The sequence below is a fragment of the Colletes latitarsis genome, chromosome 1 (genome assembly GCF_051014445.1).
Source record: "Colletes latitarsis isolate SP2378_abdomen chromosome 1, iyColLati1, whole genome shotgun sequence".
In the NCBI taxonomy this organism is placed as follows: Eukaryota; Metazoa; Arthropoda; class Insecta; order Hymenoptera; family Colletidae; genus Colletes; species Colletes latitarsis.
In genome coordinates, this window is record NC_135134.1 from 56,690,203 (window position 1) to 56,703,827 (window position 13,625).

General features: G+C 41.3%; 2 protein-coding genes across 2 annotated transcripts; both read right to left on the reverse strand.

Moving 5' to 3' along the window:
* Window positions 1–444: 444 nt before the first annotated feature.
* Window positions 445–1,510, reverse strand: LOC143340193 (uncharacterized). The gene has a single exon (XM_076761871.1). It carries the CDS (start codon window positions 1,494–1,496, stop codon window positions 672–674), a length of 825 nt encoding a protein of 274 aa, XP_076617986.1. The 5' UTR covers window positions 1,497–1,510; the 3' UTR covers window positions 445–671.
* Window positions 1,511–6,626: 5,116 nt separating this feature from the next.
* On the reverse strand, window positions 6,627–8,662 carry LOC143345117 (uncharacterized). Its single transcript, XM_076771935.1, has 3 exons — window positions 8,452–8,662; window positions 7,465–7,716; window positions 6,627–6,889 (listed from the first exon to the last, which is right to left on the reverse strand). Exons 1-3 carry the CDS (start codon window positions 8,660–8,662, stop codon window positions 6,627–6,629), a joined length of 726 nt encoding a protein of 241 aa, XP_076628050.1.
* Between the last annotated feature and the right edge of the window lie 4,963 nt (window positions 8,663–13,625).

Consider the following 13,625-nt stretch of genomic DNA (forward strand, 5'->3'; position numbering starts at 1 on the left):
TTGTATTTAATTGCGAGTGAAAAAGTAAAAAGTGAAAGGTAACTTGTTGCATTGAAAACTCGATAAAAAGTAACAGCATGCTTAGCGTTGACTAATGTGGACATTATGAGACAAGTACGAGCCGCGGAGAAACTTATTTGCCCAGCCGCAAGAAAGGTGAAAAGAGAGCAAGACGAGACGGTGTATAGTTTTTCTCGTAAGCACCTATACGTACGCGTGCGTTTACATAATGTATTTACACAATGCCGGGCATAATATATCGTCCTGACGATGCATTACTTCGCCTTCGCCTTCGCCTTCGTTTTGCGAAATATTCGGGGCGCTAAACGCGAAAATATGTAAATTATAACGTAATAATACACGTATAACAATAAGGATACGCGCGAAACGTTTCGTTCGTCTCGGTTCGCACGCATTTCATTTAAAATTTATTAGTTTTTTTTACAAAAGTATCAATTTACTATTTCCTCGTAAGGGAATAACGATATTGTCGTTCGATGAACGAATCGTTGTTTCCACGCTTAGACTCGCATCATTTACAATATAACAAACTTGTATTCGATACTCGGTTAAAAGTAATTCTAACAGCTCTAAATTGAAAATAGAATTGGACCGTCTTGAGAAAGACGATCCATCTGGCGTCGTACTTGATCAGTCTTGAACGCTTCCGCTCAGCCTTTGTGCCCCTTGCCGTACCCAAACTTCTTCCCAGATTGTTGGTCACCCTTCTTCCCGTAAGAATCATGATGACTATAATGATCGTCGTGACCGTGTTTGCCATGATGACCCTTATGCTGTTCGTCAACGTGGCCCTTATCGTGGTGTCCCTTCTTGCCCTGATGGTCCTCGTGATAACCGGAATGTTGATGACCGCCCTTCTTGTGTTGACCCTCCTTCTTCTCGTGGTGCCCGTGAAAGTCCCCGTGCTTCTTATGGTGGCCTCCTTTATGGTAGTCGTCGTAGAACTTGTGCTCCTTGTGGTACTCGTCCTTGTGGAACTTGTTGTGGTAGCCCTTGGTTTTATGCCCCTTCTTGTGCCCCTTCTTCTCCCCGAATTTCCCGCCCTTGTGTCCCTTCTCGCCCTCGTGATGCTCGCCGTACTTCTCGTGCTCGTCGTGATGACCTTTCTTGTGGCCTCCATGCTCCTCGTGGTGGCCGGAGTGATGTTCTTTATCGTGTTCACCCTTGTCGTTCTTATCGCGATGATGATGACTCTTGTATCCTTTGTCTCCTTCCGCGGCGTGCTCTTCGTGATGATCCGCCCGATGACTGTGACCGCCGCCCGACTCGTGATGATGACCCTGATGACCCGTAGCTGCCGAATCCTGATCGCTCGAATTCTGAACGGTCGTCGTCGAATCCTCCGGCACGTTGTCCTCCGTCGTTATTTGGCCATCACGACGAACGCGCGAAACGTTCGGTTCTCGCGCGTGACACGCTTGCAACAGCAGCAAACACGAAACGACGCCAATAGGGAAGAGGACTCGCCGCAGCATCTCGATCTGGTTTCAATGCGATCATCGGACTGATGACCGACGCCGCTACGGGTGATACTTAAATATCCACGGTTCGATTGTTTCGTCACGGGGAGTTTGATCCTTTCCGTCGACTCCACTTTCATCCGCGCGTCGCGTCTCGTCGCATCGCGTCGCGTCGACTCGATAAGCCAACTCAGGTGGGGCGGACCTTTCACGGACTTTCTCGTTCTTATAATAAAGCGGTATTTCTGACGCGGAGAATTTAAGGAAACGCTCGAATCTGGTTGAGCAAAATTTACGTCGATCGAAATGCGTTTTAGGGGACACTTGCTTCTAAACGAGTCAAACAAATTACAAAGGTAGTTTAGTATTCTATTTATAAGTGCTCTTCCACAAATTTCATGAGAATTGGCGTGTGCGGGTTCGATAATGTTCCTCGTAAAAAGGATGTCACGAGCCAGCGAAAGTTGAGAATCCCTAGAGCGTAGAAGAGAGCTTATAACAATCGTCATGGAAGCATTAAAAATGACAAATAGAAATACGAACGTCCATCAAGTGAGAACAAGATGAGACAGTTACAGGGGATCAGGAAGCAGTAGGAATCTTGATGCATAACCGAGCTGAATAAGAAAGTTTAAGTACGCGTTGGCTACGCATCGATTCGTCGAAGCAAACAATAATACGATTAGATTTTACTGTGTAAACTTTTCCATAGAAAATTGTTTCTCTTTATTAGTTACGCTTGTCCATATTTTTTCTTCGACCAACGTATTAGCGCATACTGATTGCTTTTTTAATCCACGGTGAGACGAATTGACCGAACAGTGCATGCCTGATCGATAAATCACCTTGTCTTCCTGGTACTGTACAATCAAAATTGTTATTGCAATGTATTTTATATGTACAGGATCGAGGTGAAGCATTTTAATGATTTTATTTCGCAATATGCAATTTAACGCGTTGTTTAAAAAAATTAAAGACAAGAATATAGCTCGGACTAAGCAACGTAACAGTTTTCTTTGATTACAGCCCTTCCAAGTTTTTAGAATCGTTCGGTACACGAACTTTCTAAAATGAAATCGCCGAAACTCTATTATAGTGTTAAGAAACAGTACTTTATATTTTTGTCAATCAGTGCATGACTGTGACAAACGTTTGTAATATTGGAATTGTGGACTGTGCAGCGATTTACTAAGTTTTTCAATGTATCAAATCAGCTTTTTGACAGCCTTTAACTAAGCCGAGCATATCTAACTATTAAAAAACACCATTTTCATTAATAAAATTCGAATTCTAATATTTCGATTAATTATTTGTGCACGTCTACGGTGAACCTGCACAGCATAATAGCGGAAATCGAATCACCGATAAACTGTTCAATATCGAAGACTAATCTTATTACCGGTGACATAAATTTGTCTCATCTTCCCCTAGACTCGTAAATGCCGCGGCATTTACAACGCCATATTCCAAAAGCAATTTATTTTTTATTTTACAACTTTGCAAAATCTTGGGGCTATTCGATATCTTTATGATATTAGTTTTGGAACTGTGTGTATAGCAGCGATTAGCTCGAAAATATCAACTTCTTAAATGCAAATTGTTTTACTGAAAACTGTTGTGGAACCTCCTATAAGTATTCTTCAAACTATAAAGTGCTTCTTTATCGTAATAATAATAATAATAATATGTATATAAAAGTAACTAGAATAGCAATCGATTAATTTTTTTCACGGTTTTTAACATCATTTTTATTCTTCGATATTCATCTTATTCGGGACAAGCAGTCCCTCCCGATAGTATCAGAAAGCCCTTCGGACAGTTGTAAAGTAAGAAAATTTATACCCACGGATAACAAGAAAGACCTGCTCCAATCTGTTAATTGACGAACGGGAAATTATTCGATACCACACTGGCTAACGATTCGAGTCTAGTTCTTTCCGGACGTTGCTCGTTCGCGTTCATTAAGATTCCCACAAAGTATCCGGAAATAACCAGACGGTGTGGGGCTGGGCATCCGTGAACCCGATACAAAATCGACCTTTCTTTCGAGCTACTTATTCCGCGGGGCGCATCGTCGTCCTCGAATCTCCATTGCAAATCAGGAGAACCGAATTCGCAGTTTGAAACGGTGATCGATAGATTCGGGCTCTTTACGACCTTATTTGGCAGGCTCTTCGGCTAGAGATTGGCTCCTCCGGCGTTGGCGCTGCATAATCAAGATAAAGATTGGTTACTGCACAGCGTTCCATCGAGCTCCTTTAGACAGGGAGAAAACCGGATACCGGAGGCTCTGCCAACTTCGATTTGGACTCGGCATCGTCGTAACGGAGATTAGATTAGGTGCCGTTCCCTTTGGACCTTCCAGATGGAGAGATTGCTTTGTAAGCAGATCGAAGGACGCTAGCGGTTCGCAACCGTTGAGAAGTATCCACCCCTTCGTTTGGAAAAGAAGAGGCCACCGGCTATTAAATTAGGCCTTCAACTGTTCCTTATAACTCGAAAACATTTCCACTAAGTGCTACTGGTCTCGCGCTGGCAATTTCTCTTTTATCACCCAATGAAACACGATTTTATTTACTGGTAGCTGTTAACCGTGGCTTCGCCAGCGTCCAAGTAATTTCTGCCGACACTTGTTTTTTTTTTGGTTTTTTCTTTATACCCTTTTTTTAATTTGATTCTTCGCTCACCCACGTTGGCCGGAGGAGCGATAGTAAAATAGCTTTCAATTATCTCGAAAAACGGAGTACCGTGTAAAAAGACTCCATTCTAAATTTTCCACTTATTTTTTCACGTAAAATCATCTCTTACCCTGTTGCACCACTCGCCCCGTTCTGTGTTCGGAATAGAATAGTGGTGGTTTAATCAAAATCGGTTCAATACGTTTTGAGTTAACCCGGAACGAACAGAGAGGCGAAAATTCGAAAACTGTGCGACACTGCTTACATCTCCTATAAACTATACGTTTATGCCGGAATCGATTAAAGATGTTACAATTTAAAAAAGTTTTAAAGTCACACGTAACGAAGGTTACAAACGCTTCTTTCTGCTCGTGAATAGAATTAACTAACCGGTTAATGTCGGAGGAGAATCAATCGGAAAAGTTGGATGAATTCCGTGCAACGGTCGCGCAAACAATAAGTCTACCGCGAATCAGACAAGAGGCCTCGATGACAGCTGAATCATCCTTTGTCACGCGTGGCGTTTAACAATAATTATCCCAAGCAATTAACGAACCGATTCCCTGTCCGTGGGCGTCACGAAAGTTTCCTCGTTATAAATAATTGCAAAATTTACCGGTACGAATTCTGGCGTTTGGGCGTCAAGCGTTGCACGCTGCCACAACTAGTCTGATGCGATGGTCGCGTGACTGAGCGTACTTTTTAACAAACACCAGCGAGTTCTTCGTAGGTCGACCAAGCCCATGCTAACGACGTCCTAGGGCTCTATAGTTTCCACGTTCAATGATGCTAACGGAATTTTAACCCTATATTTATTAAAAGAAATACGCACGAGTACGTATACAAAATTTGAAATCGATAGGTTCGATACTTCTTAAGAGTATTAAAACTTTAGACGCGTGCAGTTCCGAAACTACAAGTACTTTATCAATAATTGAGGCATTATTAGAAGCGGTAAACCTTCCCCTTTAAAATGGCTTTTGGTTTTTGTCGATCCGATTTCCCGTTTTCGAGATATCGTAATTTATGTAAAGGGATAATTTTTCTAATTCGACTATCTCTGTCTCCGTTTGACGCGTCGCGCCGGACCTCTCTGTCTCGTACGTGACTCGTGACCGTCTGGCCGACTGACCTACTTTCTCAATGTGCGCGTGCGGTCAACGGCCTTGACAAGGCCGTTGCGAAAAAGTAAACAATCTTCGGACCCTTGTATTTCCGGAACTAGCCACCACGTCGACGCGAAACTAAAATCGCTATATCTCCGGAACTAATAAAGCTATCGACTCGTACAAACGCTCATTTTAAAGGGCATCTCATCCTCTATCCGATGAGCGTATCAACTATTATAATTTATGCTGTCTTCTATGTTTATTTGAACATTCACTTTGACGCTACATACCCGAACAAGTTTCACATAGATTTCTCAAAAAGTTTACACGATAATCATTTATTTTTAATGCTTCCGTCACAGTTTTGTAGAAATACTTTTCAGTAGGATCAAGACATCGACTTCATTTATTGTTTTGAATGGCGAAATGCATCTTATTTGTATAATATCTTTAAACGTTAAAGGTCGAAAGCGTTTATTGTTTGCTTATCCAGATTAACAAACATGTTAGATTCCGAGAACACACGCACGCCTAGTACTTATTACCCATCGGGAATAAATTACCTCCCCATTATCGATCATAGATGGACAATGCTAATTTAACTAGCTCTGACGAACATTAGGTTTCGATCGACTAATTGCAATTTAGATCGATTCATCAACGCGGTACACGCGTGATATCATTAAATTTCGTAATAACAATGCACCACCTTTAAACAGCATCAAAATTACGCGTTAAATTCGTTACACAGTGTACGCAATGTATTTCAGAAATTATTTGTGCTCGTGTTATTGCAAAGTAACAATCGAAACGTTGGTGGCTGGAACACAACGTTTGATGGAAACGCTGAGTCTTAACAAGCCACATTATACTGAAATATAATTGCATTGCAACACCGTGTACATCGATTTTTCGTAACATTGTAAACTGGGATATTTATGTATCTATCGTGTAAAATTTAATAACAGTATTGCTTCTCTTGTACGCCATGGACGCTCGACCGTAACAATACACCAATCATAATCGTATCAAAGAACAAAACGATCGTTGGTGCTATTATCTTTGGCCTGTGACGTGACTTGGAGTAGTTTCGTCTACGATTGTTGTTTGATTGTTCTCGCAATCGTTCGTTTTTAAAGCCATAAAAAACAATACTTTATAAAATATTTGACGTTTATTCAATATGCAAAGAAAATAATTGAAAAATGCCAAGTCGACTTAGGAATTAATCGCGAAAGGTCGATGACTTATTATACACAATTACGGGAAAACAATCAGCGTATAAAAGTTTTCTATCATAGAGGCAACTCGAAGTAAAATGGTGGATAACCCAAGAGACCAATTCAGTGGGTGGAGAATTAATAGTAATGGTCTCCCTGGTTTCCATGTTCGTCGCCGTAGTTCGTCGAGTAGGAGCTGTGGGTTTGGTAAGAACCATCGTCTCCGTCTCCAGCAGTATAGCTTTCACTGTGACCGTAACTCGAGTATTCTGGTCCATGATCCGTATAGGAAGCACCGTCGTTGCTGGAATAGCTATCGTGATCACTAGCTTCGACGTGTTCATTGCCATGATCGTCGAGATCCCCCTCATCAGCCGCGTAATGAGTATCGACGATGGTACCTGGACAAGTTTATAATGCAGTTCGTAAACGAGCACGAAACAACGTTTCGAGGTGATCGCATTAATTTCGAGGCGTATAACTTTTTCGAACCGTTAAGAAGTTTATTAGATGTAGTAAAATTTTTCCATCGAAGGTTACATAGTGTTTTTTGAACATTGCTATATTTTATCCGCTCGTAAGTTATTCTGTCGTGCCACGAACAGCATCGAGTACCGCTCAATTAAAAGTTTCTGCAAATCAAGGACGAAGGAAATTCCCGGAAAATATAAATGGAGTATCTATCGAAGTTCAAGTAACGATTCGTGGAATAGGATATCGCAAACAATCGCGTGTCCTCGTTTAACCACGCCACCAAGATTGAAAAATATCCGATAATATTCTTATAAAACTTATTATTGTCTCTCGTTGAAAGTAAAATTGCAACCGGTCGCTCGCAAGCACCATCAAGTCTCGTTCAATTAAAAATTCATGTTCCCGTATTTGCAAATTAGGAAGGAACGTCGTTTCCCAGGTTCCCTTGTTCTCCGTGGTTGCTGTGCAATTACGTGCTTTACATTGTACAATTTCGCTCTACCTGCACCCTCGTGATCACCGCTTTTCCTGGAACGAGAGTCGGCATCGTCGTGGTGGCTACTTTTCTTGTCACCTCGTGCTCCGCCGTAGGCAGTGTGCTTCTCGAATGCGTACTTGTCGCCATCCTGCTTGTGGAAGGTGTCGAGGGTCTTATAACCATGATTACCCTTGCTGTAGCTTGCCTTCATGTAACCCTTCTCGCCCTCGGCGTCGCTGCCGTACGTCTTGTAGTAACCTCCCTCGTCTGATTTCCCTAAAACCACCATGTTATTCCTCGTTATCGCTTACGATAGCCCCCAACCTCGCAAAAACTCGAGACAGAGCTTAAGGCTTCCTCTCTGCGAATCCTTGTCGCCGAATGCGTTGCCGTTTCTGTTTTTCGTTCCTTTTTGTGGAAGAATTCGGACGCAAAACGAGAAAATAACAATTTTTAAACGAAAGCTGAAAAGAGATTCCCTAAATTAATTTCCAGGGAATCTATTCAATTTAATTATGACTGTTCGTGATTAAATTCACTCGGCTGTTGACAATTTGGTACATTTTTGTATTTGTTGCAACGTTATCGAGATTGCTTGGAAACGAAACGTATTATTAGTAGAATTCTATCGCGGTAACGTGCATCAAACTTTATGCGATAATTGAAAAGCTACCGCCGCGCCGCGCCGCGCCGCGCCGTTGTTTATTTTATTCTTCTCGGACGCAAATAAACCACGAATTTAATCAGTTAATGAAAATTCGTTAATTCATTAAGTAGAATCGATTATAAACTTTAAAACACAGGAGAATTTTAATCATAAATTTCGTGCTGCGTGCGATCAACAACTTTACAATTTATGTTAATTTCGTCGTAAGTAGAAATAAAATTAAGCAAAATTTATGTTCACTTTACATATAACTTCTGGCTAATATTAAAATGAAATGTTAGTTTTTCGACATTGAAAGGTTCGATTTAATAATTACTTAATTAGTTGGATGGTAAACAACGTACCGGATGCATTTTTCATACGCGATTTAGGTGCCTGATCCTTTCCCGGAGCGTTTTCTGCGCTTAATAGATCCTCGATCTCCGTAGCGATCGCTAATGGAGGCAATTCGCGAACGTTCCGACGACGCACCGACAGCAGCAGTTTGTCGTGGCCTAAAGGCGCGGTGAAGCCACGGCAGATGAAAATGGTAAGAAGGACCGGTCCTCGCCACATATCGTCGATGTTTCTGATTCACCGATATTGGTGTCGATCGTTCGTTGCTAAACTTGAGCAGAGACTGCTTTATCCGCCTCCTCCCACTCAAACTCTGACTGCGAATTTTCTTCGCGGCAGAAGGGATGTCGAGGCAGATGACGGAGACTGAACGAATTTCGCAACAACCTCGGGCTATCGAGCTTTTCAACGACTTCAGCATGGTCGTTTCGCGGACTGACATAGTTGGAACTGGAAATACTCGACTCAGAATTTGCTCGGGATAATAAAACTGGTTCCAAGTTCGAACAGTTGTTAGATCGTACGACGAAACGAAAGAAGGTACGTAATTTATTTAAAAGTGTTCGAATTAATTGCACGCATAGATACAGTCGATCAGAATGTTACGAAGCAGTTATAAAAGTTCGTGCAGTTTTTAAATGCTTTTACGTAATTAAAAGACTGTTTGTATTTTTAACTTGAAACGATCGTCTGACGCGATAGAAAAAGTCTACTGTTTGCAAGCATTGTTCAAACAGTTCTACACCATACCGTATACATATAATACGAAAGCGATGCTACGTAGGGTAAAAAATAATATTTTAATTGAATTTTCGCGTAATCGGGTTAACTGTATTTACCGAATCCGTAAAATGAAATTCAAACGATTAAATGTTTTCGCTTCGCTCGATGGTATGTACTTTTGTAGGAAATTGTAATCCCAGGTATCAGATGCTTTTAATCGACGAGAGACGACATACCGTTTAGTAAATATACAATTGCGCGTACAACAGGATAAATAATATTTATATTTAACGTTTCAAAGTTGCTAGAAATTTTCCTTATTTGAACGACGATGGAGTGCTTTATAAAAGTTCGTGTCGCTCCTGGTATCAATGACAGAACTTTCTATCGTCACGAAATTGCTTTCTGCTCGAGTAACTCGTCGTACGGTTTCGTTTTTTCGACGAAAGGATTTAGAATAAGATCCGACGGTCGTTGAGAGGAGAGACAAGGGAAACACTCGCTAAAACGCGGACGAATTGTGTCCGCGAGACGCGTGCCGCACGAACGACTTCGCACTTTCCACGACGGTGAATAAAAATCTACGTCGAGATCGATCGGTAGAAAATCGAGTGATATAACGGCTTCGAGATCATTGCACCCGCGAAAGTGTTTCCGTTTTTAGTTGCCAGCGATTGACACAAGATCGACGTTTCTTACGAGGGATCGTTTTTCGGTGGTGCATTATCTCACGTCTGTTACGGAGACGTTTCAGTCAGCTGAACGTTAGAAGCGGCGCGAATTACCATTCTTGGGCCGTTTTTCTCAAGCAAGCTTAGGTACCGTAGGAAATTGTGCAAGCGAAGCGAGTCACACGGACTTTTATTCAATACAATCTCGCAATTGTTAGGCTTGAAACATCGTAAAGCGTTTTCGATGTCGAAGTAAATTACGTAACTTTATTAAATAAAAATTTGCAATTGCATTCTCCGAGTGCGTTGTTGCATCTTCTAGAAATACAATATCATAAAGGAGGTACCACTCGTTAAACCATTTAATATTTCTCTCTACCAATTTCTTATCTCGCTTGCAAGCCTTTACTTGCTTGCTGGTTGGAAAAGAGCATCAAGTTCGACCCAGTTCCTAGGGTCACCTCGTGAAAGACGTTTAAACTACGGTCGAATCGAATTTCCTATCGCTTTAAACTCCTGTCTCTTGGTCATGATGAAAAATGACAACGATATCGCGTGTTATGCAGGATAGGTCGCTAAAATTGTTACAGGGTAATATCCATTAAACCGAACGAGATGCGAAATTCTTATTTTCAAGTAACTGCTCTAACCGAATTCGTTAAGAGGTTTTCAAAGTGAACTCGATTCTTCCAACGGACAACAATTACTTTTAGATTATGCGGTTTGGTCGAACAGCAAAACTGTGATCTGCGACACACGTTTTCGCCTCGTGAATTTGATATCTCGAAAATATTAACCTTTAACATTTCAGTGATTCGCCTCGTGTAATGCAGACGTTGCACGAAAAGATTTCTAAAATATCTCGACGCGAAGTTATTAAGAATTTCTGCTTCGAACAGTATGCGTGACAGGGGATCGTTCTAGTCGCGAATAAAATGTCGTTCATGGGACGAAGGAATTTCAACTATCCGCCGAGTCACGAGCATAATTCTCCTGCTCTGTTTAAAGGAAATAGGAGAAGTAGACGAAGAAGAAGAAGAAGAAGAGGAAGAGGAACGGAAGCGTCAGAAGCGTCGACATAATCGAGCTGAAAACCGCGGCGCTCGCCGCAAGCCGACGCTAAGCGCTCTAGATGCTTGCTACGCCAGCTTCCATCGAGATAATCCGGTAATTTGAAAATCTTGGATGGAATGTAACTCCATGAAACGGCCCGACGTCTTGTCCGCGGTAAGATCCTCGTTCTTTCGACCTTTGTTTGTACCATCGTGGAATGCGATTCGAACTAATGAAAGGAGTCGCGTCAGAATCAAGGCACGGACGAACATTAGTAATGCTTTTAGAGAATTTTAAATATGGAATAATATGAGAAATTTTTATATGATAATTAATGGATTTAGTTACGGTGTCTGTAAACGGTAAAATTAATAACTCATTTTTTTAACGAGAAATGAAGAAGAATTGCAAGGGTTGGTAGAGAAATGCAATTAGTTTCAGGACGATAGCAGAGGATCATAAATCATCGTGGTTGAAATTCTATTTGTATGCATTTATTGCTTAATAAATTAAGGTTATGAAGTGCGCAATATTTTGCGAAACAAGGTAATAGATACCGCGTATCGTCAATTATTTTTAATATTAAAAGAGAATATTCTGCATAATATACACTGGAGAAATATTGCATAGGACCAGAGAAGAAATGATCAAATTGGCAGAGAAATCTCATCAACGTTTATTCTTATTTATTACGACCGTTTAAGCTACGGTTCCCTTTAAGCGGCAGGATGATATATTACGCGCCTCTTCGAAAGGCAGCTATAAACGCTCGGAACCCGAAAGAAAATGTAAAGCACAATGTTTTCTAGAGGAGGGTTCGCTCTAATGAGTTTTCATCAATCTTACGAAAGACAGGGAAACAGCTCGAAAGATAAATATAAATAAAACGCGATTTCTTCATCAACGATATTATCGATATATCGGGAAGCATTGCAAAACAAGCTGCTAGGTCTTATCAAAGTTTATCTTGAGGGCCGTGTTTTATTTCTGCTTATCTTGCCTGCTGGAAACCCGTTAAAGGATATCCATTAATCAGACTGTTCTTGCTCGTGCCAAGACCATGATTTCCCATAGTTTGTCAGCAGGAATCCTCAGAAATTGACGACTTCACCTTTATTAAACGTAATAATAACGTCTCCGTAAGCTACTAAATTCGTGTCCAGATAAAAAAGCCTATCCTCGGTTATAATTAGATCACTGTAGTTCAATGTGCAATTATCTTCTCAAATATCTGGATTAGTATCGTAACTTGTTGCGAGCGAAGCGTAAGATATACGCTTTAAAGCAGTACCACGAATGCCTAAATTACCGAGGTTCGTCAGCAACAAGTTATGATTTAGAATGTCAAATTCCTTGGTGAAATCGATCAATAGAATGCACGCAATATAGTGTAAGACAGACAGTGGCGTAATTAAAGTGCATTAACCCATTTTTGTCCATTTATTCGGAAACTTTTCGGTAAAGGTTTATATTCCATTTGTGTAACTGCGTTTCGAGAATGATCGGAGAAAAGCGAAAGCAGATGAAACGAAACGATAAAAATTGCTCTGTACGGGCAGAAATAAGGAAGTCAAGTCCGCGGGAAAACAGAGCGTAGCAATTTTTACGAGGAACGGCGCTCTTTATTAAAGCCGCCAAGTCCGTGTCGGTGTAATGAAATTAAAAGTAAACGTTGCTTGCGATTTATCCCCCGCAACCGGTCCTCCCGTTTCAGTGTTCGCGTTTTCCCGGCACCGAAACTCGGTAGAGCCAACCGAACAGAAAAATTGCGCTGATCGAGCTCAACGTACACGTATACACACGTCGAGGCTCGGATGTCGACGCACCAGCCGGGAAAACGACAGCCATTCTTACGAAATAACGCGAGCCAACCCCCGTGGATATATGTATTTCTCGCAGTCGGATTCGCAACCCTGACACGACGTCGAGAATCGTATCGAGCATCTGTATATATAACGACACGTGTACGTCGATACTCGAGGCGCCGAATACATTAGGACGTCTGCCCCTGCCAACAATCCCACTGCTATCGATTACATACGTCAAATCTCTGTACATACTTTGAATATTTCGCACCCCGTGCGATTTACCGGTCGCCTAACGCCGATATTCTCCAAGAAACTTCCCATTCTCGATGCTGCAGTCCCCCATTTTTACTTTTAGTTCATCGATTTTCTGATACTTACCGCGTCTCTTATTTATTCTTGTTCGTTTACGGTCTCAGGAATTTCGCGCATAGAAACTTCCCCACTTGAACATAAACGCACCAAAGGATCGTTCCACTCAAACGTTTTCTCACCGTGTTAATAACACCGACTTTTCAGTTTGCGTTTAAAACTAATTGTAAGCTAAGCACGAGACGCTATTCAGGCGATCCGTTAAACCGCAACCGTAAAGTTTCACTTCTCGAAGACCGTACTCGTCAAATTTATCGGCGTAGAAGTAGACTTTTAAAATCCTAGCATTTTTAGTGAATACACATACCCCCGAATTCCTACTCACAGTTTCGAGAACAAAATTTGAGTAAGTGCTGAAAGTTTTGGGTGAAAAAAAGACTTTCGAATCGTCTTGGAAAAATTATTTTTAGTTGCAGGGGTCAATTGCAAGCATTTTTGGTCAACAGACATACCCCCGAAATCCTACTCAGTTTCGAGAAAAAAATTCCTTACCGAAAATCTAATTTCTGGCCAGAAATGTCTACCCGAATTTTCATGCGAATCTTTAAAACGTCATAA